Raw genomic sequence first — 27,965 nt, 5'->3', positions numbered from 1 at the left:
TGTAAAAACATAGAATAAGAAAAATTATATCATGGGGAAACTCTAGATCTGTCCTATAATTTCTTCATGTATGTATTTAATCCTGTGAGATTTTTAACTGAATTCTGCCAACAACCTAAATGACCTTGGGAGAGGATGTTGAGTGTCAAATGAGAGAGCAATCCATGAAAACCACTTGACCCCAGCCATATGAATAAATACTTCACCCTATTTTATTTAAAATTCTAAACAGAGCCTGACTCTCTGACCTACAGAAACTGTCAAATGATTAATGGGTAGTTTTAAAAAAATAAAAATAAAAAGTTTGTGGCAATTTGTTACATAGCAACAGAAAAGTAATACAATCTAAAATGAATACCACATAACACAGTAGCATCAAATTGATAAAGCACAACAAAACTATAGGAAACTTATTGGTTTATGTACTAATACAAAGTACTCTTTTGCAGCATTAGTAGTAGAAGACTAATTCAACTCTGTCATCATGATATCAAAGAATCAGAAATTAAGTAGGAGTCCAAGACGGAGTAAAGAGAAAGGTAAGTGTGTGTGTACGTGTATGAGAAACCCATATATAATACTCTATCCATGAAACAAAGAATATATCTGCTTTTCTAATGCTCACAAAAAGGTATATTCATAAAGGATAACTATATATGTTAGGCTAGAATTTCTGTATAAATCCCAAAATGTAGAAATATTCTCTGATCACAATGCAAAAAAAAAAAAAGAAAATAAGGAACTTATGAAACAAACATATAAACAACCTACTATTTGCCATCTAAACTATTTTATTTTAAATAATTCTAGGAACAAAGAGAAAATTAATACAGAAATTATAGAAACAGTGGGGCCTTGACTTACGAGTGTCCCAACTAACGAGTTTTTTGAGATACCAGCTGTCTCTCGGCGGATTTTTTGCATTGAGTTGATAGAGTAATTTGGGTTAACGAGCTCCTTAACGAGCTCTGTCTCGGAACAAATTAGACTTGTAAGTCAAGGCCCCACTGTATTGACAATATTTAATATTAGAACCTATAGCATACAGCCAAAATGGGATAAAGAGAAAAATTCATAACCTTAAGTACTCAGAATAATAAACCAGAAAGAATGACAATGAATAAGTCAAATATCCAAAACAAGAAGTGAGAAAAAGAACAACAAAATAAATCCAAGAAAGGCAAAAGGAAAGCAAGCTTACCTACATTAAAGATGAAGCTGTATTCTTGAATTTGAGAAGAGGAAAATAGTAGGACCAAAGAATGAAATCAGCCCAGGCAGCATAGCTCAGTGGTTGAGAATCGACCTATGAACCAGGAGGTCACAGTTCAATTCTCGGTCAGGGCACATCCCTGGGTTGCTGGCCCGATCCCCAGAGGGGTATGCAGGAGGCAGCTGATCAATGATTCTTTCTCATCATTGTTTCTATTTCTCTCTCCCGCTCCCTTCCTCTCTGTAATCAATAAAAATATACTTTTAAAAAGAACTGCAATCAACAAAATAGATTTAAAACTTGACTAGAATTTCAATAAAAATTATCAATAAAATTCTCCATATCAAAAATTCTCAATAAAAATTGTCATGTGAATTTTCTCTCTTTTTTAAAAGCAATTAATGTTGAGAATTGTATAATAGGTTTTCTTTTATTGAGCTATCCTTGTGTGTTTGGAATAAATACCACTTGGTTATAGTTCACTATTCTTGTACTATGTTTCTGTATCCTGTTTGATAATCTTTTTGTTAAGTGCTGTTCAGCAATACTCATGATAAATTTGCCTGAAGTTTTAGTGTACGTGCGGGTATGTGTTGGGCTTGGCTATCAAGGTCATGCTAGCTTCAGATTTCTGGATATGCTCTACTCAGTGATAAGAAATTAAATGTACTTCCTTTTAACTGGTCTCCTTCTCCTCCCTGACTAGTAACTAATCTCCAGATTTTGCAGTCCGTTGTGAAATGGCAACACCTGGTAAGTTATAATCTATAAGGATATTAATGGAACTAAAATCTCTTGGGGGAGGAGGGGATTACTTGTTCATTCTCTCCATCATAAGGCTGTCATAATTAATGTTTAAAATAGTGTCTGTGGATAAAAGTGGAAAAATGGCAGTTTGGTTCAACAGTCTTTGGCTTTTTCTCCCTACGAAGTTATGTTCTTGCTCACCCTTGCATGCCCTTGGAAATGACGTTCAACACTAATTTAAAAGGATGAAAGTTTGACCCATCCCACTGTTGGCCCACTCACCCCCCTCCTGACAGGTCTGCTGCAATATCTCATATCCTTCCATCATCACAGTGAAAATCCTTCCCACCAAACTGTTCAAAGTCATGACCAACAGGAAGAAGACAAGAATTCATGCTGCGGGCAGACAATATACACACACACACACACACATATACATACATACATACATACATACATACATTTCCCCCAGTTCACAGTCACAACCCCAGAAAAATAAAAATGAGTAGAGCTGTGAGAGAGAAAACCCCTTCCCCACTCCGATAACAGCAATTATAGCATGGCATTTATATAGCCTGTTAGGCATGCTCTGAGTGCTTTAAATAAATAACTCATTTAATCCTCACAACAAACAGCCCTACGGGATAAGGACTACCATTATCCTGACTGGACAAATGAGAAAACTGAGTTTCCTGTGGTCACATAACTATCAAGTATCAGAGACAGGATACAAATTCATGGAGTCTGGTTCCAGAGTCACTGGTATAAGCACCAAGCTAACCTATGTCAACCCTGAAACCAAGAATCTCAACTAAACTGGGAGTGGAGGTTGAGCTGTACATAAATGATGAGGTTGAAGATTTTAAATAAACAGGATTTGGTATTAATAATAATGGTGAAGCTATTTTAATAACTCAAAGAGTTGGAAAATTCATAGACTCAAAAGTCAGTAAGATAGACAGTTACTTAGAAGGGATTCCAGGGTAGGAGGAAGAGAAGGAAGGGATTCCAGGGTAGGAGGTTGGCAGAGCATAGGGGCAACTGTTACAGAAAAAATAGACTAGACCATTTTCTAGTCTTCTCAGCCAAAAGAATGTTATTAACATTCCTATCTATATATATAGAAGCTTAAGCAACCTTAACGACCAAATGACCAGAATGGCCGGTTGACCAGTTGCTAAGACATGCACTGACCACCAGGGGGCAGACGCTCAATGCAGGAGACGCTCAGTGCACTCCCACAGCCAACCTTCCATAGCCAGCCAACCTCCAGTGGCTCCTAATCCTCCCCCGCCTCCAGCCAGCCAGCCCTGATTGGCCCTGATTGGGACTGGGCGAGATGCCTCGATCAGCCCCCATTGCCATCCAGGCCAAGGGATCCCCCCCCATGCATGAATTTGTGCACCAGGCCACAATTGTACACTCTAGGATGGAAATATGGGTCTGGGAGATGGCAGAGGTGGGAGGTCTTAGAGACTTTGTCCACTGTTTACACATTTATACATATGTGTGCATTGCTTTTCAAAATGTTTCAAAATGTTTATGTAAGAGTTTGTTGAAAGAGACATTTCTATAGACAATCTACATTCCATCAAAATATGCATTTGTATGTAAATTTTCAATATTAAGGATCAGTGAAAACCAGAACCACCATAATACTGAGAGTGCATAGTGTAATGACACTGGTTCTGGGGACTTCTACAATAGTGGGGTAAAATTTAATTAGCTCTCGGAGTGGTGGGTGAATTTATTCTGAGTGTAGTCTTCAGCTCTCTCGGTATCTGGCCTTGGCAAGGGTAGTGGGGACATGACACCACCAGCAACAGCATCACTATGTTCAGTAAAGCCCCAGCACAGACAGCAAGCCTAGTAGATAAGGGCTCAGATATCCCATCTCTCCGCACATTTTTTTTTTTTTTTTTTGTCAATCCTCAACAAAGGATATTTTTTTCCAATGATTTTTAGAGTGGAAGGAAGGGAGGGAGAGAGACAGAAAGAGAAACATTAATGTGAGAGAGACATCAATTGATTGCCTCCAACACATGCCCTGACCTGGGATGGGGACTGAATCTGCAACCCAGGTATGAGCCCTTGACCGGAATCGAACCTGCGACCCTTCTTTGAATGGGCCAATGCTCTAACCACCAGCCAGTGCTCTCTGCAAATTTTTGATATTTTGCTGTTGTCTAAGTTCTAGTGATCTAGAGAGGAAAGAAAAAGGTGAAGATTCACATAATACTTCAGAGCACGGGTGGGGAACGTCTAACCCATGGGTTGTATAAGGCCAAGGCATTAGGGGTGGCCTAATTAAATATTTGACCAATTATAGCAAGTTAATTTTTAAGTTGGTAATTTTGTATGGTCCAAGAATAATGTTATAAATATCCAAATGGCCCTTCACAGAAAAAAGGTTCCCCACCCCTGCTCTAGAGGACCAAGTCTGTGACTCCCTTCGAGTATTCCCAGAATTATTTGGGAATCATTAGGGGGGGGGGTTCAAATGTTCAAATTCCCTCAGAATAATGACTATTATGATAATCCTATTTTTCCCCCAGACTAAGGTGGCATCAGAAACACACATTACATGCCTGTGCTTTGCAATATCTGACATTTAAGGAACTAGTGAAATTGGCATGACTCCAATTTTTTCTGGCCAAGAATGACAACAGATATGGAACAAAAATGTCAATGATATAACACATATATGAAAAGCAGATGGTCATTTTAGAGAAGAAAGCCAAAATAATATATTTGAAAGCTTAAGGCCCACCAGACTGGTCCTAGAACCTAGTGTTATGCAATATATTACAAAATATAGGTTTCCAGGATTGTGTCCATTTTATCATTTACTGTGGGTTTCCAATGAGGATCCATAGTGATTAGGAAGTAATTGAAAATGATTTAAAGGAGAACTTATCCATAGAATAGAAGTTAAAGCCAGAATGATATCATACCTCCCCAGAGAAGGCACTGAAGACTCTCTGGGAATACTGGTGAGCATGTTATATATTCCAACCTGTAACAAAATACCTAATTGGGAAAAGCAGGTGAAATTTCTGGCGAATTTTTGTAACTTCCTAGAATGTTTATATAAGCTTGCAAACCCTTGTTGCTTACCAGTGTGTGCACTGGCTTTTGCATTCTATAAACATTAGTGATAATACAGCACACGTGAAAGCATGCCAACACAGAAGGGACATGCTGTCAGTGACCCAACAAAAGATGTGATGTCAAAGTAAAAGGGGAGGACAATGACCTGGTGATAGAGTTATAGTGACACATTGGCTCCATTAAAAAAAAAAAAAAAAAAAAAAGGAGAAGCTAGCTAACAGCTGGAAAGCAGAGTTCCATGTTATTATAGGACAACTGAATGACAACAGTTACAGTGCTGCGCGGAAAAGCACCTGGTCAAGAGTATTCCTCCCAACACTGTGCTGGGAAATGCTAATTAAAGAAGCACAGCAGTTGGCTATCAAAGGCCAGCCATTAGTATCGTGAGTTTAAATTACAGTTTTCTTATCTCAACACATATATGAACTTTTGGGCTTATATTCCAGTTGAATGTGGTCTCATGACGTCATGCATCTCACGGGCCTGTTATCATGGATTCTTCTCTTTTTCCTGATACAGGAGTACACAGCTACCTCTCTATGGGATACATTAGCAACCATCTTCAATCATCAAGCCCTAATTCTGGCCGTAAACTCCAGGTATAATAAACTGTAAATCTCTCTTGTTTCACTGACCGACTATCTTTAAAACGTTAGAGAAGCCCGGCTGGCACGGCTCAGTGGTTGAGTGTTAACCTGTGAACCAGGAGTTCATTGTTCGATTCCCTGACAAGGCCCATGCCCAGGTTGTGGGCTCAATCCCCAGTGGGGGGTGAGCAGGAGGCAGCCGATGGATGATTCTCTCTCATCATTGATGTTTCTATCTCTTTCTCCCTCTCCCTTCCTCTCTGAAATATATATATATATATATGTGTGTGTGTGTGTATATATATATATGTATATACACATATATATGTATATATGTGTGTATATATATATATATGTAAAATGTTATAGAGAAGGATCACAATGGTGAAAAATAAAACATTTTTCCAAATTCCTCCATCCTAACTCGGCAAGCATTTCTTTCTTCCTCATAGTCTTTCCCAATCTTTCTATATTGCATGCATAGGCAGATAAATTTAATTACTGCAGAATCATAAGCAGATTGCACACACAATGTTCTGTAATACTTTAGATTTTGGCATTTTTGTCTTAAGTTTTTATTCTTCTTTATAATCATATCTTCATTAGCACTTCCTTAGCACTTGTAGTCCAAGGCTCTTCCTACCCTAATCCTCCTGCCTTCCTTTCTCTCTTAGAAACTTTGTGCACCTCTAAATCTTGTTTTGACCTCTGCTGCCCCTGAACCCCAACTAATGCAGATGGGATGAAACTTCTTAGAGCTTTTAATAAAGACTGTCAATCTGTTGTCTGGAAGAACTGCACTAATAATAAATGCTTGTTCAAAGCCTAATCACCTAAATTTATATACATACCTACTTTTTTCTATTTTGCTGATGTAATAGGTTCAAATTTTTGCCTCGTTTTAATTTATATTACTTTCAATATAAGCAAGACTCAATATTTTCTGTTATGCATTTACAAATTGTCTCATGTTCTTTGCCAGTTTATTGTGATTTTAGTGGCGATATATATTAAATAAGCTTCTTGTGCTGTTTTTATGGATTTTAAATTTGTTCCTCTTTTATCTTGCTACAATTCACTTTATGGTCCTAGCTATATTTTTTCTTTTACTTTTTTGTGTACCTGATAAAAATTAATTCTACGTTGCTTTTTAATATTATGTTCAATATCCCCCAGCTTTTTGTTACTTGATTTTTGTTACTGTTTAGTCTCTAAGTTATTTTTATTTATAAACTAATTTAAGTTAGGCTTCACAATTCCATTATTCAGAACAGAAGTGGACCAATTATGCCCCATGTGCTAAATCCTGTTGTTTTTGCAGCTTCATATTTTTGTACATTCTGAGAGATAAGAGTATTTTTTTACATTTTTAAATACTTGGGATAAAAATCAAAAGAAGACTATTTCATGACATGTAAATATTATATGAAAGTCAAATTTCAGGGTCCATAAACAAAGTATTATTGGAAACCAGCCACGCCCATTCCTTCATGTATTGTCTGTGGCTGCTCCTGTGTCAGAGTTGGAGCAAAGGCTAGCAAAGCCTAATCTGTTATCGGGATCATCACAGAATATGTTTGCCAACCCCTGATACAGATAATACTTATTTAAAATGCTTCATTTCCAAAGGCATATTTAACCCTTTGAGTGTTTTTTTTAGTTTTTGTGTGTGTTTTTTGTTTTTTGTTTTTGTCTGTCTAATGAAATAGTTGTAGGTTTAAAGGGTTCTGAGCTGTTTAGTATCTTGATAGGAATGGTGAATATACGAGTCTCCATGTGTGATAAAATCATATAGCACTAAATACACACACACACATACACAAGTAAAATGGGAAATCTGAACAAGCTCAGTGGACTGAGTCAATGTCAATGTTCTGGTATTATACTATAGTTTCTGGAGAATGTTACCACTGGGGGAAACTGGGTGACGTGTATAAGAGGTATTTCTGTATTATTTCTTACAACTGCATGTGAATCTACAAATACCTCAAGATAATTTTCAAGTAAGAAAAGGGGTGGAGGGTTGATAAGATTGCAGTGCGACCCAAAATGAAATATTGTCACAATAAATTAGTACTACATTTGGCCTGGAAAGAGATATAATATTTATCCACATGTTTGCTATTCCTACATCAGGGCATTTTTTTTCTTTTCTTGTTTTTATTAATTTCAGAGAGGAAGGAAGAGAGAGATAGAAACATCAATGATGAGACTCATTGATCGGCTGCCTCCTGCATGCCCCACACTGGGGATGGGGCCCACAACCCAGGCATGTGCCCTGACCAGGAATCAAATCGTGACCTCTTGTCTCATAGATCAACACTCAACCACTGAGCCACGCTGGCTGGGCCATCAGGGCATTTTCTATTCTATTCCACTATTCAGACTCTCATTTGGTGCCACCACTACACTGTTTTGATTTAATGCTATTTTGTAATAGATTCTATTATCTGATTGAGTTGGATCTTCCTTATTTTCTTGATCTTTTTCAGCAAAGTGATCTATGATAGCCCTCCCAGTTTATTTTTCCAAATGAAATATAAATGTATTTTATTAACTCCTGATGAAAAGTTTCTAAAATTGTAATTGCCATTTCAGGATTTGTAAAAATAATTTGAGAATTGATATTTATAGGCAATCTTCTTATTTATAAATATATTTGTATTTATTCAAGATTTATATCTCCCTTGAAAATTTGAAGGATTTTTAATATAGATCTTCCACATCCCTAAATTAATTTATTAGATACACTGCACTTTGTGTTCTGTTTCATTTTATTGTTTGGAAAAAAATTACTGATATACTGAGATGTAAGTGGAGTTTAAGGTGGGGTTATATTTATTCAATATTTGATTGAGCTTAACAAACTTGTTTTTATTAGATCATGTCTTATTAGAAATACAAGAAACTCCAACACAATATTTTAAAATATTAAATTAAATCCTTATGCTGTTCCTGCTTTTAATAAAAACTCACTACTTTTTGTTCTTGGTTTAAATAAAACCTTTCAAGAAATTATTTGCTTTTTTCTTAGAAAATGATGTTGAGATTAAATACTTTTTCAGGTTTGGTCAAAGTACTATTTTATTATTTAATCTATTCATAGATATGTATCAATTAATAGTTTTTAGAATATTGGGCTATTCTTAAATTTCAATGATAAATCATGATTGGTGGTGTTATATTACTTTTATTATTTTTATAAACCACTGTTGTAAAAGTTTAAACTTTATACTCTTTTTAAAATTTACTTATTTTAATCCCCACCCAAGGATATTTTTTATTGATTATAATACTCTTCAATTTAAATAAAACATTGTGTTATATTAATATGGCCCTCCTGATTTCTTTCTGATCACAATTAATAGAATTTCCTCATACTTTAATTAGGAGGCATCTACTTTCTTTTATTCAATTGTGATTCTAGAAATTATACTTGCAAATATATATATTGCCTTTTGTCTATTGATCTCATCTAGGACTTATTGCTTCATTAAAAAAATTCCCAATTTTTTCTAGTATATTTGGTCTACTACTCACTTCAATCTTTAAAATAAATATTTAGCTCAAAACTTTAACAAAAGCAAACTCATACAGTAATTTAGTAAGAAATACTTATTCTTTCTTGTCAAGTGCCTTTCTATACCACCTGGTCATACATCCTGGAATATAAGAAAGCATTTACACTAAGATGTCACTTGTGGTAACACACATCAGTAACTTAATACCTGCTCTTTTGGAAACAAATTACATGCAGACCAAAAAAACAAAACATACAATTGCTCATGTTTACCCATAGATATGCATGTGACTTTCTTCTTCAGTATGGCAGCCTTCCTCACATTTAACATCTGAAGATCATTTGTCCATTATGGCATCAGGGTATCATGCTTTCATAATCCTCACTCATGACTTGGATCATTTTAGAATTTCTTTTAGGACTGGTGATATGATTTCAAAGTACATTGAAAGACACGGTTTTCTAGTTCATCAAAATCTTAATTTCTTAAACCAGATCATATATCCCTAGATGTTAAATACCTTCCACTGAAAATTTAACTGGAAACTTTTGATAGATAACTGTTCAGAGTCTGGTAATCCATTAGAGCCCATGAATGTCAAATCAATCTTCCAGGATTTGAAAATTACCTAATATATTCCAAGAGATTCCATTTCAAACAGTGAATCTCAGGTAAAGTATCTTGTCCAGTGGAGAAAAGAGATTCTGAGTCCAGCACAAGATTTCATACCTTACCATCTAATATCACCATCGTTTTAGAAAAAATAATTATTTTCACCTCAAAAAAAAAAATCAAGAAGGACTATTATCCAGATCACATATACCAAAGGAATAACAACCGTTTCACAAGTTATTTTTATAGCTGCTGCTGGGTGGGTTTCTTTTGCCATCAACTAGAAGACGCATCCCAATATCAGAAATACTAACATGTGAGAAACATAGGATCATGGGTTAGAGAAAATGTGGCTGTAATATGTTTCAACGGCCTAAAGCTCGGCATGGCTTTGCGGGCTTGGCTAAGACTATAACCACTTTATCTCATTATGTCAATGGAGAAAAATAGTCTGATTTCCAAATAACTTGTTACATATGATATTTGCAAAAAATTCATCCCTCTATATTTAAAGCACCATTGTCAGTTTTATGAGACTATTTAAAACCCACGTGTCATATAAAGCCAAAGGCTGAGTCTCATTTTCTAGTCCACTCTCTCTTATCACTCAGAAAAAGTCACTAAAGTTAGGTTATACTTGTTTTCTCCTCAACTTAATAATTACACCTTCTTCTTGCCAGCTTCGTGGATCCCTTACTGCAATTTGAGACTCAGTTGAACATCATAGAATCATCCTTTAAAGTAGTATTTGCTATGCCAACTCTGAAACAAGTGAGAGACATTGGGAACAATGAATGTGAGGAGCTGGACCTGGAGGTGAGAGTTTGCTTCCTTTGATCGAGATGAGACGTCTTCACGCACACAGTCCTGCACAGTGTCTCTCTACAGAGCATGACTTTTGTGGTTTTCTCCTTCACTCTTTTTTTAAAATATATTTTTATTGATATCAGAGAGGAAGGGAGAGGGAGAGAGAGATAGAAACATCAATGATGAGAGAGAATCATGGATCGGCTGCCTCCTGCACGCCCACACTGGGGATCGAACCCACAATATGGGTATGTGCCCTGACCGGGAATCGAATTGTGACTTCCTGGTTCACAGGTCAATGCTCAACCACTGTGCCATGCCAGCCGGGCTCTCCTTCACTCTTTTAAAATACAATAGATACATAGCACTTCCCAGCCTCTGGCCTACACCTCTGGCCTCATGAAGTCTACAATCCAATGGGATTTAATGGGTAGTATGGGTTTATAGGAACAAATGGGAAAATGGATTTTTGGTTAACTGGTTGACCAAGGACAGGGAGTTTACTGGCAAGTTCTGCAAAGAAGGAAATGTGAGCAGAGAAAGATGGAGGTGGGAAGAGTCCCATAGTAAGATCAGCAATATGTGTGGTCTGTTTCCTCAGCAAAGCTACACAGTGCACTGGCTATGTGGGGTGCAGAAGAAACACATGGCATATGGCATTGGATGAGCTCTCATCACCATAGCTACCACTGTCCTTTCTTACCCTCAGTTTATGGGAAGAACTCAGGACACCAGGATGCAAAACAATGGCGTCAAATTTTATGTAAGCTGGCGGACTGGCTGGTTGTATAACTATTTTGTTTTTCAGGAATTATACCAAAGTATTTTAAACATATTCGAGGACACTCTGCTGATCTTAGTGTCTAAAGACCTCTACAAACTGCAAATCTTAAAGGTAAAGGGAAAATGAGCAATTTTGGTTTTGTGTCATACATCTAAGTATACTCTACTTCACTTATTATTTTCCATTTGCCATACTTAGCATCTCCGTCAAATATCTGGCGGCTGAAAATAAAATAATTTTCCTCCAAAGGTGTGCGAGTATCCCCCAAATGCAATCACTTCCATTTATTTGAATTACAGAGACGCCCTTTTAAGAATTTAATTTTGGGAGGATGGCATGAACTGACACTTGAGAAGCAAGTGCTATGTGGTAATATAAGAGGGAACATTGTTCTTGCTCCATGATTACAACCCTCTCCTCATGTGTGCTCTCTCACACACACACACACAATCCCCATGGTGCATAGAGAGCAGTTACTCTATGGCACTAAGCTGAATACTTACTACATGGGTTATCTCATTTGGTACTTAACCCTGTGAGGAAGTTACTCTTATTTCTCCCACTTTACAGATAAGGAGATGGAAGCAGAGACAGGAGCAATAGTTGATGAGTGACAGAGCTAACTTGGGAGCCTGTTACTTAACCATCTTAGTCTCATTCCTTCCATGTCTAGAAACTCTCCTGGTTCTCAAAAAGCTCTGAACCTCACTCCTGGAAAAGACAGAGACTGACTCCCCTGGACTTTAGAGATGTTTCTGCCCTAGGAAATTGACTTCAGAACAGATTTATACAATGGGAGCAAGGGTTGGGGAAGAGATCTGGCCAACCAATGGCTTAAAGACGATGGATTCATCAGACTGCCTTACGAAGTCTGTAAACAGTGATGGCCTGTGAAGTATATGCAGGTGTCCTTCCCTTCCTAGGGTTCCCTGAGGATTTAGGACAAACAGACAGAAGTTACAGCAAGACAGATGGAATCAAGATTTGCAAGAACTGTTTAACCGAGCTCCCTCTGGGAATGTCCTCCACAACCTGAGCCAAGAAATATCTGGGTGATGAATTCAGAAAGAAAATTCTGGGATAAGATGACATATCAGGATCAGATAATATTTCAATTTTTTAAAACTGAAAATCAGATCCTGTGACTTTTGAGAGAGAGAGAGAGAGCGAGAGAGAGAGAGAGAGAGAATATGTATTTTAAAACAAAAAGAGAAGCCGCTGATGATCCCCTCATCACCTCATGTTCAACTTTTCAGGACAGCTTCCAACATGACTGTTAGAGTGGATATCAGGAAATACTTGTTGGGTAGAATTAAATAACACCCATTACAGTGGCAGTTACTATAGTAGATGACGGAATATACTAGTAGAGATTAGTATACTAGTTGGTTTTTGTATATTTTTAAAAATAAATATAGGTTAGGTGTGGAATAATCAGAGACCGTGTTGACCCTTGATGTGGTGATGTTCCCACTGATTTGGAAATGGAAACACCATGGCTCTACAATGACTCTTGTGTTTTCCACAGGAAATGGCCGTGTGGATGAGTGAAGATAACTCATACCTGCAGCATAGAGTCTTGGTGATCATCTGCAGGGTGCTAAACTTTGCATCCAGGAAAGTCAGGGGATATGTAAGTGACAGTGTGCTATCTGGCTCCCTGCTTCTGAAGCCTGCATTTCTGTCGTGTTCTTTTCCAAGACTTAGGTCTTGAGAGCATATGATGCCTGCTGGGTCTGATTGTGCTGGTAAGCTGGGATATTGGGAAAGGAGTCAATATCCTGCATGACTCTGTCAATCAGCAGGATTTCTCAAGCAACTGACACAGATGCCTCCTGCTTTACACCAACAGTAGGAGTGAGTCAAAACCAGGCTTTTGCTCAGTCTCAATTTTCCCCTGTGAACTACAATCAGTGCTATTTACAGAGACTTCCATCCTTACTTTTCTTCTTATTTCACCTTTTCCATCATCTTTTTAAACCATTACTTATGTTAAATTTATACACGTGATTCTTGAGTACTTCCATTTAAACCTGTTGGAGATATAGCTGAAATCTTCCTTTACTACCTTCTCCACCCCAATTCCTTCTTAGCTGTGTCCGGTGATGTGCGTCCTGCCCAACAGCTTTCAGGAAGACCCACACATGCCCACATGGGATATACTGCTTTGTTCCCTTGTGTTTCGTTACTAAAGTGACCTCATACTTACCTATGGTTCTGCAGTATCCTTTTTGCACAAACAATATGTCGTACAGATATTTTCATAGATTTACTTCATTCTTTAACTACAGTACACATTCCATCAGTTTCATATATTGTAACTATTCTTTAGCTGATAGACCTTCCAACTGAATAGTTTGGTATATTTCAGTGTGTTTTTTTTTTCTACTTCAAACAATACAAAAATGGTCATTTTTGTGCAAGCACATGAGTACTTATAAATAAATGCTTACACAGATAATAAATCAAAAACTATGAGTAGATTAAAGTTAAGTGATGCACAAGTGTCCTCCAGTTAGCATTCCCTGAAAATCAGAGTGCCCCTTTCCTCACACCTTCACAATGGAGAAGAATGGGCATCTCCTTCTTGTCAGTATTTACTGGGGCTTTCTATTTTGAGTGTCACTGCCTGCCTTTTACACTATCTATGAACATGTCTCACTCTTGTGGATACTCAGGCACTCTCGGTTACAGTTGTAAAGGCCGTTGTCCCCCACACACAGCCCACCCCTCAACTGAAAGAATAAATGCGTAAATTCACATGTGCCGCAGAAGGCTCCCGTGCATTGCTAAAGGTTCCGAGCTGTGGCTGAGATTTGTTTGAGAGCCAGGTGGGGATAACCTATGACTTTGTTCTGCAATGTTTGCTAAATACCACCAGATGGAAGCAGACCAGCATTTTCCAGGACATGGAAACAGCTCACAGTCCTGGAAGCATCAAACTTGACTAAGTTAACTTTCTCTTTAGATAATGTTTTCTGAGGATGGCTAAGTCAGTGAAATTAATGGGGGTGGGTAAATAAGTATATAAAACAATCAGAAACAGTATTAATAGATTAAATATTTAAAATATTTTAATAAATGAATAAGTTCACCACAGGCTTGATCTTTGTAGTTCTATGACACAAAGTCAATGAAGATTTGTTCTGCCCTTCTCTAACTAAATGTAACTGCCAATTCTATTCTCAGGAGTACACACCTAACCCCTAATCATTCCATTTACTGAATAAATTTTTCTTCATATTTTTCTTCATATTTCTTCATATTTTTCTTCATAAATTACCCTAACCTGTGTCTTCCAGAGTCTGAAGCTCCCATCCTATTGAACAATCCTGACCATCATTCATACTCAGAAATATTTTTAAGTGTTATTCCTCTTAATGATCCATGTGCCCATCAGGATAAGAAAAAAAAACCCTGCTATAATCAAAGAACATTTGTCCCTTTAATTAAAATATTAAAGGAGATGTGAGCTAAACATGTCATCTTATAGCATTAACAGATGTTTTTCCCCTCAGTTTGTTCCTTTGGCACATGAGCATTTTAAAAATGGAAGAAAGATCTCTAGTCAAAGCTAACAAATAGACACGTTTTTATCTCATACCCTATCTCCAGAGTTCTCACAAAATGACAGCAATGAAATTAGTTGAAGGTATAAATCCACAGCAACACAGAGAATGAGTGAAGGGTTTCCGATGGGCTAGCGATGTCAACAAATTTCTGGATGAGAGAGTAGAACGAAGAGGGAAGCTGGTAAAGCCTGTCAGGGAAGGCTGAGAGGCCGGAGCACAGGAACTTAGGGTGGGGGCTGAAAGGGAAGGCAGTATGCCCCGTGGAACCACGGAGAGACTGGAGCTGTGGAAGCCCAAGTAATGATGGTGGGTGGGAGGCAAAGGAAGGCTGAAAACATAAGCAGTAACTAACGGGATTCATTGAAAGTTTGTGCAGAAGAATCTACATTGCCTCTCCTTCCTGACGCACACACTCTATTCTACGGGGACATGAGGCCACTGGCAGGCAAAATCAGAGAATTTTTTTCTCAAAACAGCTGTCAATTTCCTGACAAAATTATCTTGGTTCTGTTGTTTAGATCTACATGACCCCAGGCTCACCTCCTCATCATTCTAAAGTGAAGCCCACCGGTTGACAAGCCTCGTTCACATAGGAAACCCCACCAAGGAACATTGCATTTTTAAATATGACCAGACAACCAAGACCCATGAGAAAACCCTTCAAATACAAAAGACAAACCACCATAAATAAAGGGGGGGGATGATAAAAAATAGGTAATCAAGATAGAGATGAGAATTTAGTCTCAAAAAGAGTAGCTAAGACATTTATAGGACTCCTAAAATAGGCAGATCCCGAAGGCATCCACAGAAGCGAGAGTTTCTCTTCCCTTCCTTTGCTGAGATCATCATTCTTAGCATCCTAATTCAGTTATGCTCTGGGTTCATGGCCCGGGTCACTTGACATTCTTCTTCAGAATTACTGTGTGTGTGTGTGTGTGTGTGTGTGTGTGTGTGTGTGTGTGTGTGTGAGAGAGAGAGAGAGAGAGAGAGAGAGAGAGAGAGAGAGAGAGAGAGAGAGAGGTGTGGGTGGGTCAAGCAACATGAGAGCATGAGAGACAAGGATAAGGGAGCATGAGAGAAGTAGAAAGGAGAAACAGGCCCGGGTCCCCCTAGTGGGCTGACTTGAACTCTACTTTTACCGCCAACAGTTGCTCGAATCATCAACGCATTTACCTAGGAAAAGTAATCAATTGTCTTGGACACAAGAAGATTCTGCAGGCCCACTAGCTTATCAAACATTGATACTTATATTTTCACAAAAACAAAATGTTTCTTCCACCTCTCTCCTCTCTTCTGTCTCTACTGCCTTCTTTTTTGCATTGGACCAAGCCAAACAAATTTGTTGAGATAAAAATCTAAATATTTAAGCATCCCGTGTCAGAGAAGTTGTGGGGAAAAATACATAAATGTTGTGGTTGTAGGTTTGACATTGGAAGTAAATGCTCTGAATTTTTAAAAATTAGTTTCCCTGGGAAGAATCAGAGCCATTCCAGAAGGAAGTCATATTTCTCCAGTGGCCAAAGGAGTCATCTGAAGGTTTTCATACATGAAGAAGGGAAGCATGATCTACATGCTTCAATCAATCCCTGTACCTCCCCTCAAGTATCCTGGGAATTGGCTATCTGCAAATTGCTACCTGATTTATGAAATACAAACTAATAGTGCCTCAATGAGTGAGTCACTGTTATCTCTGAGCACTTTGCTACAAACTTTCTTTTTTGTCCTCCATGCTACCCACCCCCCACCCCCGCTTAACCTCCATAATAACTGTTATGAGGTAGAATTTGTTACCTGCACTTCATTGAGGAGGAAGCTGAGGCTCAGTAACAGAGCCAAGATTGGAACACAGATTCTGTGAACTCTGAAGCTCATCCTCTCATTCTAGTCTGACATAGGCATTAGAGGTTAAGGTACAGACATTTAATGTTGACACTGCACAGCAATACATTTTTCTTCTTTGCTTTCCACTAGGGAAGTGTGGACGCTCCATGTCTGGGGGACCTGGCAGCAGAACTGTCTCTTCTATGTTCCCACACGGATGGGTCCATCACACAGCAAGCATCCTTTGGAATATATCACCTCCTCTGCATTGCAAGCTGTGAGAATGGTAAGAAAGCGTCACCACCTTTTCTAAGGGCCACTAAGAACAGAACAAACCCAATAAAAATTGAAAGCAGAAAAACAATAAGAGAACAGCAATGAAGCCAAAAGCAGATTCGTTGAGAACATGGGGGGGGGGGGGGGATTAAAAGACAGAAATTACCAATATCAGTAATGAAAGAGGTAATGTCACTAGAAATTTTATGGGTATTAAAAGAATAATAAGGGACACCATGAACAACTTTATGTCAGTAAATTTGACAACTTAGACACAGTCATTGAAAACACAAATTACCAAAGCTCACTCAAGAAGACATTAATAACCTGAAAACTCTATATCTATCAAAGAAAATGAATTTATATTTAAAAGTCTTCTTACCAAGAAAACTCCAGCTAACATTCAAAGAAGATATTATACCAATTCTATACAAATGCATGCAGAAATGTGAGGATGAGAGAATACAGCCTCATTCTATGAGGCTGGCATTGTTCTGATATCAAAACCACATAAAAACATTACAAGAAAAATAAAAACAAAAAACTACAGATCAATATCTCTCTAGAACACAGATGCAATTTTTTTACAAGTTTAGCAAATCAAATACTACAATACATAAAAAGAATAATATAGCATGACCATATAGAATTTACCCCAGAAATGAAATATAAATTTAACATTTGAAAATCAATCAATGTAACATACTATATTAACAGATGAAAAAAGATAACTATATGGTTATCTCAATAGATACAGAAGAAGCATTTGGCAAAATTCAACATCCACTTCTGAATTTAAAAAATAGTAACAGTAAACTCTCAGAAAACTAGGAATAAAAAGAGAGCTTCCTCTACCAGCTAAAGTACACCTATGAAAAACCTATAGCTAACATCATATTTAGTAGCGAAATACCAAGTGATTTTCCCAAAAGATCAAGAAAAAGACAAAAATGTGTACTGTCATTACTTCCATCTAGCATTGCACTAAGTAGATCCAGAAATGGACTCACATATACGTGGTCAAATAAATTTTGACCAAGCTTCAAAGGCAATTCAATGGCTAACAGATACATTTCAATAAATGGTGTCTTAAAAAATTGGTTATTGCCCTAACCAGTTTGGCTCAGTGGATAGAGTGTTGGCCTATGGACTGAAGGGTTCCAGATTCGATTCCAGTCAAGGGCATGTACCTTGGTTGCGGGCACATCCCCAGTAGGGGGGTGTACAGGAGGCAGCTGATCGATGTTTCTCTTTCATCGATGTTTCTGGCTCTCTATCCCTCTCCCTTCCTCTCTGTGGGAAATCAATTAAATATATTATTAAAAAATTGGTTATTTCATATGGTGATGAAGGGAGACTAGACTTGAGGTGGAATAAACACACAATGCAATATACAGGTGATGTATTATAGAACTGTATACTTGAAATACATAATGTTATAACCAATGTCACCTTATTAACTTTAAAAATTGGTTATTTGTAGGCAAAAAACGAACTTTGATCTATATCTCATACATGTTCAAAAGCTAATTCATAATGGATCATAGGACTAAATGTAAACCCATGAAACTAGAAGAAACCTTTGTACCTTGGATTAGGCAAAGATTTCCCAAATACAGCACCAAAAGCATGACTTGTAAATGAAAATAAAATAATTTGTATTTCTGCCTTTGAAAGACACTGTTAAGCCCTATCAGGTTTGGCTCAGTGGATAGAGCAGTGGCCTGCAGACTGAAGGGTCCTGGGTTCGATTCTGGTCAAGGGCAAGTACCTCAGCTGCAGGCTCCTCTCCAGAGTGGGCTCTGGTCCGGGCTTGTGCAGGAGGCAACCAATCGATGTGTTTCTTTCACATTGATATTTCTCTCTGTCTTTCCCTGTCTCTTTCACTCTCCCAAAATATCAATGGAAAAATATCCTCAGGTGAGGATTAAAAATAATAATAATTATTATTAAAAAAAAACAAACAAACACAAAAGACACTGTTACTAGGTAAGCCACAGACTGGGAGAAAATATTTTCAAAGTACATATGATAAAAGGCCTGTACCAATAATTTTAAAAGAATACTCAAAACCCAATAAGAAAACAGGCAGCCAAATTTAAAAAAAACAGTAGTTGATTTGAATAGTCATTTCACAGATAGCACAGATAACAAGGAGGCACATAAAACCATGTTCAATAGAGGAAATGTGAAATGATACAACTTTGGGAAATCATTTGGCAGTATCTCAAAATGTTAAACACATTTCTACTGTATGATCCAGTCATTCCACAATTTACCTAAGAGAAATGAAAACAAATCCTATATAATAAAAGGCTAATATGCAAATTGTCCCCTTGACCAGGAGTTCAACCAGGGGGTGGAGCTGGCCCACCAACTGCCCATGGCCCCTCGCCCTGGCCAGCCCCGGTCCTAATTGGCCCCCCTACCCCTATGGGGAGTGGGGGCAATTCCCGTGTCCCCTCCTCCCACTGGCCTGGCCTAATTGGCCCCCATTGGAGCAGACCAGCTGGACCCCACCCATGCACGAATTCATGCACAGGGCCTCTAGTATGCATATAAAGACTTCCACGTGAATGTGGACAGCACCTTTATTTGTAATAGCCAAAAGCTAAACACAACCCAAATGTCCATCAATCAGCAGGTGAGCAGATAAACAGATGATAGTAATTATATACAATGGAATAGCATTCAGTGAAGAGGAATGAACTATTGATACATACAACAGCATGGATGAATCACAAATAACTGTGCTGAATGAAAGATGCCAAACAATAAAAGAGTACACGCTAGATGAGTCCACTTACATAAAATTAGAATAGGAAGTAGATCAGCAGTTGCCTTTGGATCAGGGGGTGGGTCCAGGAAGCAGGTGTGAGGGGTTACAAAAGGGCACGAGGGAACTTTTGGAGGCAATGACTATGACCTGTTTTGCTTTACTGTGGTAATGTTTTCATGAATATACACATACATAAAAACTTACCAAATTGTAGACTTTAAATATTTTGTATGTCAACTATATCTCTATAAATCTGTTGACAAATGAAATCATTTAAAAACTCACCTGCAATGGAATTAAAGACACCCGAGGCTTTGGTTGAGCGCTCTGACTTTCCTGCAACACAGTCCCCCAGCCCTGAAAGAATGTGTCCAAGTCTGCTCTTCCACCAACAGATTCCCCAGTAGCTTTTCAAGTGCCCCAAACAATGCATCTGATGTCTAAATGTATGGTCATCTGGTCAACCTATTAACATGATCTATGCTCTTCATTCACATTTTACAGAAGCCTCTCTTAAATACTTTATGAATTCTGGGTCTGTGCAGTCATAATAGTTTATGTGACTAGGGTGGTCAATAGTCAGAAAACCAGAGCTCCAGAATTAGGCAAAAAGAGGAAATTGGAAAGTGCAAGGTTGTAGAAGGAACCAGTGATCAAATAAAATTTTTTAAAAAACTTAAGCTCTTTCTTTAACACAGTGAATATTGCAGAAGGCAAAGTTACAAAGTGTGATAAGACTGGAAGTTACAGTTGGCTGCCTTCGCTCTTGGATACGGAATACCTCCCTGACATCTTGCGAGGAGACAAAACTAAAATTGCGCAGGTAACTTAGCCCCTGCCTCATCGTATGGCTTTTGTTTTATGTGTATTTTTTTTTTGTGACAACTTATTTTTGCAAAAGTTGTATTTTAATATTTTTTTCCACTTTATATATATAAAATATACACTATATATATATATATATATATATATATACACACACACACACACACACAACACACAAAAGGAGAAAATGTGGTTTATCTTTCTTAACTGAGAAATGTATACTCATGTAATTTTGTTCACATTTCATGGTCCATGGATATTCCCGTAACTTTAAAAGGGGATTGTTTGAATTGTGATTTTTGTACCTCAGTTACAGACATATGGGCTTTTTTTTCTCTTCTTGCTCCTTGATCCTTCTCTGGGGAAGAGAAAAGTTCTACACCTTTTCCTACCCCACCCTCTTCTGAATCTACTACTAATTATGCTTGCTTCTGATCTGAGCAAAATCATTTCCAAAGCTGAAGAGCTTCACAATGATTTCTAACATGTGAGTAGCTGAGTTGGGGTAAAATCAATATTTTACATTTCCTTTTAATTGGAATGCCATGGTTCCCCACTTCTCCCTGGCCTGCCCTCAGAGCTAACTTACCCAGATGAAAATGTTTTAATTGCTTTAAAAATCAAGGGGAAAAAATAAATATAATTTAGCTTGAATTACAGTCATCTTAATACCAACACCGTTGTAAATTATAATTTTTAACGTTTTGTAATGGAGGAAGAGGCCCACAACAGCAAAAGTGCCTAGAGCCCACAAAAGTCATGTGGCCCTCCCTAGCCCTGGAGCTTCCCCGTGATGTCTGAGGTTACACTGATGTAGGTAAGGCCTGAGGTCATGGCTCTCTCTTTTTTTATTTCAGAGTATAGGACACACCTTAGTGCCATCCTTGCTGACTGACTTTGTGTGGAATCTCTTTATGAGACTCAATTCGCCTAATCCTGTAATGGTAAAGGAGGCAGCCACCATGCTAAAACTGACTCTGGAATTCCACGCCAACAAGGTCACCGTGGTAAGATCCTTGACAACGAGCAGGGGAGCCCAGAGCTTACCCTCTAAAATGCTCCTGCTGCCTTTGTTATATAGCTACTTCTTTGCATATATAGTCCTTGCCATTGCATCATTATGTCACTAATTAAACGAGGCTCTTTTTCTGAAATATTTCAAGTATACAGAAAGCTTAGAAAAAAATGAACATTTCACCCACCAATCACACCAAATCATAATATTTTCCTGTATTTGCTTCAAATTTAAATAAAGCACACTAATAACAATAAAATAGTACAACTAGAATTCAAATCACCATTAAGGAAAGTTTTCAAGGTCCCTCATTCTGCTGTAGGGCTGGCTACCTAATTTGTAGAACCCGGTATGTAGATTTTTCTACTTTGTCAAAATAAATTTGAAGTATATGGTTCCATTGTTATTCTGTTCCACATTTTGACTTTCTTCTTAAAATATCTGAACTATACGTTTTCTATATTGAGCTTATATGTCTTATGTAATAAAGTCATCTATACTCCCAAAATAAACTTCTTTTTAAAAAAATATTTTCCCACTGTCAATAAATGCACAGGTATGTTTATTCCTCATCCAAACACATGTTTTGCATTGTGTGGCCATGCACATAAAGAGTACTTATTTGTGTGATAATTGCTGCCGTGGTTATTCTGAGAAGGAGCAAATTCTTCAGTCCAAGAAATGCCCAGGAGAGTCCTCTTGACCTGTGAAATGACTTTTCCAGGTGTCTAAGATTGTGAATACTATTTATGAGCAACTGTCTGGGAATTCTACTCACATTATGAAGCAAACTATGTTGAAGGTCATCACCTTATTGACGCGTACTTCGCCGAAGAAGGTCATCTTTCAGCTTATGGACTACCCAGTCCCAGCAGACAAGTAAGGCTCCTTCACCCCTTCCACAGGGTTTGCTTAAAGTGTCCAGAGTCAGATCTATCTGGACATGTTCCAGGGGACCATGCCCTCATATAGGAACTTAAATGCAAAGAGACTGCGCAATAGCATTCAGAACCCAGCATGGACTGACAAGATACCAAGAATTCCCCAGCACAGAGGTACGCAGAAGTTTTTAAAATGAGCAATGCAATAATAATTTTGAAGAGAGGCCAGGTATGTAGGCAAAGAGCTAGCGGCCTGGAGGTTTAGAAGCTTGGGGTTCTAGTCACATCCCATTTCACTAGTTAAATATGTGGCATTTGGCAAAACGGCACTTATATTTAATATTCTAATCTTTTAATTTATATAGTTATTTATTTAGTTTTTACCTAGTTTGTTTTTTCAATTGGTGTGTTTATTTACATATTAATTTGCATTTCCATCCCAGTTTTTAAATATTCTATTATCCCTGGACAAACTAGTCACAAGGTGGGAGGAACAATATTGGGGGCAGAAAGCTGATCAGTGCTTCACATTGAGCTTAACAGATATTTAAACAGGAAATGAACTTGCAGGCTTTGCATACTGTATTTTATTTATTTTATGTCGACAGTATTTTTATTACTGAAATTCTTCCTCTGTTTCCAAAGACAAGTGACTCCAGAGGATCATTTGAAAATGGGAATTTTAGCTTGTTCTGGATTGGTCTACAGTGTCTTTTTCGCTAAAAAACAAAAAAGTAAAACCAAGACCATTCTCCTGATTCATGTCCCAGCATTTAGTAGGAAATGAACCACTTATGATTCTCATTATACAGTGGGTTGTGTTGGCAGCACTTTGATACTGATGTGGCATGCAGCTGGGAACGAGTCCAGTGTGGCCCCCTATGTGCTGAAGACAATCTTGTTGATACTGAAAGGAAAACCTGGGGAAATACAAGACAGCTTCTTGGAAAGAAGACGCTCCTCGCTGGATGCTACTAATATGATGCCCGTGGCGGTAAATAAGACGAGTGTTTCTTTTTCCTGGTGAAAATTCCCATCTACCCTCAGGTTCAGTCATAATTCCTTTCACAGTCCTGCTCTCATTCATTCATTCAACACGTATTTATTGAGTGCCTACTATGTGCTACTCTCTGTTCATGAAGCTTTATGCTCAGGTGAGACGCACAAATAATGAACCAAAAAATGTGTCATGTGTCAGATGATAGGAAGCTTAGAAGAGATACAAAGTGCTGTGGTGAAAGGGGAGGGATAAGGAGGGTTTAGGTAAGTTGTCCAGAGCAGGCTTCTCTGCTGAGGTGACACCTAATCAGAGACCTGAATGAGGTGAGGGAGTGATCTTTGTGGTATGTGGGCAACAGAGATGTAGACAGAGAATAGGGGAAAAGTTCTATAGTGATGGGAGCTCACCTGGTATATCACTGAAGGCATGGAGGACAAACAGAATTGAGCAAGGGTGACAGCGTGGAAGATGGTTTCAAAGAGGTAGCCACCAGCTGATCATACACACTTCTATAAGTATCTTAAGGAAGACCTAATCTCATTTGTGTCCATCATTATACATCTCCCAAGGACCAAAAACACCATTCCTGGGAATAAATTTGAGTCTTACAGAGATATCCTATGTAATCCTAATATATAAAAACCCAGGGTCTGTAACATCCAAAACGGCCAAAGGCTTAACCGACCAGAAGTCAGTGCTGGGTTGTCATGGCGACCCAGCACTGACTGCCACAGCTGCAGGTGCTCTGACCCAGCACTGACTGCCAAGGGGCTGAGGATCAGGCCTGAAGAAAGGCCTAGAGAGAGAAGCAGGGTCTGATCTGTAGCCGCCATGGCAGCTATTGATCAGCACTTGCCTCTCTCTTTTGCTCCAGGCCTGGCCAGCAGCCATGCCTCTCTTTCTCTTAGGCCTCTGCTGGGGCTGGCTGATCAGCCCACCTCTCTGATCAGGCCCATTGATAAGCCCGGAAATGCTGACTGGCATAGAAACCGACCCATCAGAACCAAATCTGGGTGAAAAGTGTGAGGAGCCAATGGCTACCTAACAGGCGGAGCTTTTGATGCTGACTGGCATAGGAACCGACCAATCAGAACCTAATCTGGGTGAACTTTGAAGGCAGAACCTAAGGTGGGGCTGAGGAGGGGTTTTAAGGGCAACAGCTGTTTGGTGTAAGGTGTAAGAAAACAGTTCAATTTTCTAATGACTGGTTTGGAAGTATAGTGCATATGGCTATCAGTCCAGATATAGGAATTATGTATTTTTGTCTGCCAAGTGCATCTCTTCCTGCTGAAAAAGGCTCCCCTCCACCACATTTAAGCAATTCTATCCTATATAACCTATCTATACTACTAAAAGAGTAATATGCTAATTAGACCGGGTTGACCAGCCATCTTCTGGACATTCGACTTCCTTCCAGACAAAGCCATGGTGGTGGGGGCTGAGGCAGAGGCCATTAGGGGCAATCAGGCCAGCAGGGGAGGGCTGTTGGGGGCGAGATCAGGCAGGCAGAGGCAGTTAGGGGTGATCAGGTCAGCAGGGGAGAACAGTTGAGGGCGAGATCAGGCTGGCAGGGAAGGGTCATTGGTGGCGAGAGCAGGCCGGTAGGGGAGGGCAGTTGGAGGCAACCAGGCCGGCAGGGGAGGGACTTCAGGAGGGCTCCAGGGCAACCCCCCACCCTGTGCACGAATTTCATGCACCAGGCCACTAGTAAAAGCCTAAGTATCCAGTCATGTAATCTTCCATTCAACCAATCAAAACATAATATGCTAATGATATGCTAAGGCTGCTCAACCACTTGCTATGACATGCACTGACTACTAGGGGGCAGAGATCTGAACGTAGGTTAGCTTGCTGCTGGGGTCTGGCCAATCAGGACTGAGTGAGACAGGCCAGACATGCCCTGGAGCCCTCCTGAAGTCCCTTTCTGGCTGGCCAACCTCCCTGCACCCTCTCACAATCTGGGACCCCTCAGGGGATGTCAGAGAGCTGGTTTCAGCCCGATCCTGCTCAACTCAGGAGCTGTCCCCTGGTGGTCAGTGTGCTCCCACAGGGTAAGGGCAGCTCAGTCAGAAGCTGGGCTCATGGCTGCCAAGTGCAGCGGCAGTGGCAGGAGCCTCTCCTGCCTCCACGGCAGCGCTAAGGATATCTGACTGCCAGCTTAGGCCCACTCCCCATAGGAGTGGTTCTAAGCTTTCAGTCAGATATTCCCCAAGGACTCCTGGACTGCAAGAGGGCACAGACCGGGCTTCCCCCTCCCCCCACCCACCAAGTGCACGAATTTCGTGCACTGGGCCTCTAGTAGAGAATAATGGAGAGTGCTCTACAAACGTGAGGTTGTGAGATGTGTTTCTCTGATGTGGTCGGTCAGTGGGTCAAACAATGTGTTAGTGACCTGGCCCCCTCCTTACTATCTCATTACCCTGGATTGTTTAAGCACAGAAAGGACAGGTTATTGGTAGGACTAGTCTTCATGGCCACAGAGGAAGGGGCCCTTGGGATGTATGCCCTCCTTGGGGACCAGCTTGCTTCCTGCTGATCTGGTGGCAAGGTAGGGATTGCCCATAGTGCTTTGGGACCTCACTGCCATGGAATGGTTGGCACAAAATGGATTCAGCAGCTGCTATTGGATGAAGGAACACATGCATGCTTCAGGCTTGCTTCAAGGAGGTGGGGATGGGGTTTGCCAAGTCCCTCCCCCTGTCCTCACTAAGGCTGACTGGGTTCAGAGGGAGATGGTGACATCCTTGACTCTGTCTCCGTCCCTTGCAGGCGTCCCAGGCCCTGTGCACACTGTTGCCCGTTGGCTCTTACAAGAAAGCGGTGGCCCAATTCTTCCCTCAGCTCTTGATGGCCCTCATGTTTCAACTCTGCTACAGCAGCAACACACAAATGGATTCAGAGGACAACTTAATGTGAGCTGGCAGTGGTTACTTCAGATTGAATGAGAGCTTGCTTCCTGCTCTCAGTGTTTCTACCCCCTCGGGTTCAAGTGGAGTCTTTATAATCCTGTGGGCAGTGTATGCATTTATTATGTTTTCTCTCCTCTAAAGGGTAAAATGCCTTCAGCAAAGTAACTCCCCTGAGTACCTAGAAGTTAGCCAGGACCTTTGCTGAGTGTGGGTGCAGTGTATAAAGAACCATTTCCACAGAACTTGGCTTATTCCTGCCACGATGGGAGGCCACCACGCAGAGAGAGCACAGGGAGCAGCCTGTTCCCACTCGGCCCTGTACTCTGGGATAGGGCTCTCTCAGGGCCATCATACGTGTTAGATAATGTGCACAAGTGTCCTCTGTGGTGTGTGGGCTTGTGATAGCTGCCGCTCATGTCCATATTGGGTGAGGTTCAGCTGTTTCCTTTTACCCAAGAGAGTACAGTTAGCTCTGCTGCTCTCTGGGAAAATCTGGACGGACCCAACTGTCTGCTATTTGCCCTTATCTGGTATGGACTGTAGGCCAGGTAGAACTCTAAAATCATGGTCAGTCAGTCCCATTCAGATATTTAATTTACTCTGTCTTTCAAGCATACATATCAGGTACATGAGAATAGGTGCTACTTACGTAAAGCATCCAAGGAATAAAATCAACAGACACCTTGAGCAAGGTATCACATCATTGAACGTCTTTTGCTAATAAGCTGTTAAAAAGTGAATAAACAAATAAGCAATCCCAGGTTGTACATGCTACAACTTTAGCAGAAACCCATACCCCATGTACAGTTAATCAGGAGAGAGAAACAGCATTTAGCAGTCTCCTTCCTTTCAAATACTCCCTTTCCCCAAACCAGGATCCTGCCCAGGATGCAATGAAAAGGCAGGTCCCATGTACTTGGCTATGGGAAGGCCACGGTCAGGTGATGATTTTGCTCTCCTCTGGGGCCCTAGCTATGCCCGGGACGCCCTGAGAGTGCTGCTGAATTGCTCCGGACTGCAGCAGGTGGACCTTTCTCTGAAGAGAAAGAATTTCTGGAAACAGGCCTCCCAGGTTCTATTTCACCTCCACGGGACCTACCTCGTTGCCAAGTAAGAACAGGCTCTATTGGTGCAGGGCTCTGGGTCTCTGTCCCACCTTCTCTGTCCTTCTTCAGTGAAGCCACGTGGGAACTTAATCAATACCCACTCCAACTTCCAAATCTCTCCTAATGAGTTGAATTGCCATGTGGTTCCTACTTCTTCACTATCTGGAGGGGCTTATACTTTGGAATAGTTTTCCCTTTCCTGCCCTTGTACCTGGTGATACAGATTCCTAACGTCCCTCTCTCTGCAGGACAGGTTTCTCCTTCTGATATGGACAGCTAGAGCTGAATCTGATTTTTCTTTCGATTGTTCACTGTTTCCTGCTCTGTAGGCATCAGTCAGTAATTGCTGTGCTTCCTCTTGAAAGGGGTTTGATCAAACCCGTGCTCAATGAGACAAAT

The 27,965-nt window shown here is 39.7% G+C and overlaps 1 protein-coding gene across 1 annotated transcript in view; it reads left to right on the top strand.

The window, feature by feature from the left end:
- The window catches only part of MROH9 (maestro heat like repeat family member 9), a 57,148-nt gene that overhangs the window by 13,645 nt on the left and 15,538 nt on the right, over positions 1–27,965 (top strand). Inside the window, exons 4-14 of the mRNA XM_036343903.1 lie at positions 5,591–5,670; positions 10,472–10,607; positions 11,407–11,493; positions 12,911–13,015; positions 16,926–17,061; positions 20,529–20,653; positions 21,513–21,662; positions 22,395–22,549; positions 23,380–23,545; positions 26,321–26,463; positions 27,433–27,570. Of these exons, the coding sequence (XP_036199796.1) occupies positions 5,591–5,670; positions 10,472–10,607; positions 11,407–11,493; positions 12,911–13,015; positions 16,926–17,061; positions 20,529–20,653; positions 21,513–21,662; positions 22,395–22,549; positions 23,380–23,545; positions 26,321–26,463; positions 27,433–27,570 (1,421 nt within the window). The remainder of the gene's footprint in view (positions 1–5,590; positions 5,671–10,471; positions 10,608–11,406; positions 11,494–12,910; positions 13,016–16,925; positions 17,062–20,528; positions 20,654–21,512; positions 21,663–22,394; positions 22,550–23,379; positions 23,546–26,320; positions 26,464–27,432; positions 27,571–27,965) is intronic.

Source organism: Myotis myotis, unplaced genomic scaffold (assembly GCF_014108235.1).
Source record: "Myotis myotis isolate mMyoMyo1 unplaced genomic scaffold, mMyoMyo1.p scaffold_m19_p_18, whole genome shotgun sequence".
Classification (NCBI taxonomy): domain Eukaryota; kingdom Metazoa; phylum Chordata; class Mammalia; order Chiroptera; family Vespertilionidae; genus Myotis; species Myotis myotis.
Note: the sequence above shows the minus strand (reverse complement) of the source record. Positions and strands in the feature narration are given on the sequence as shown.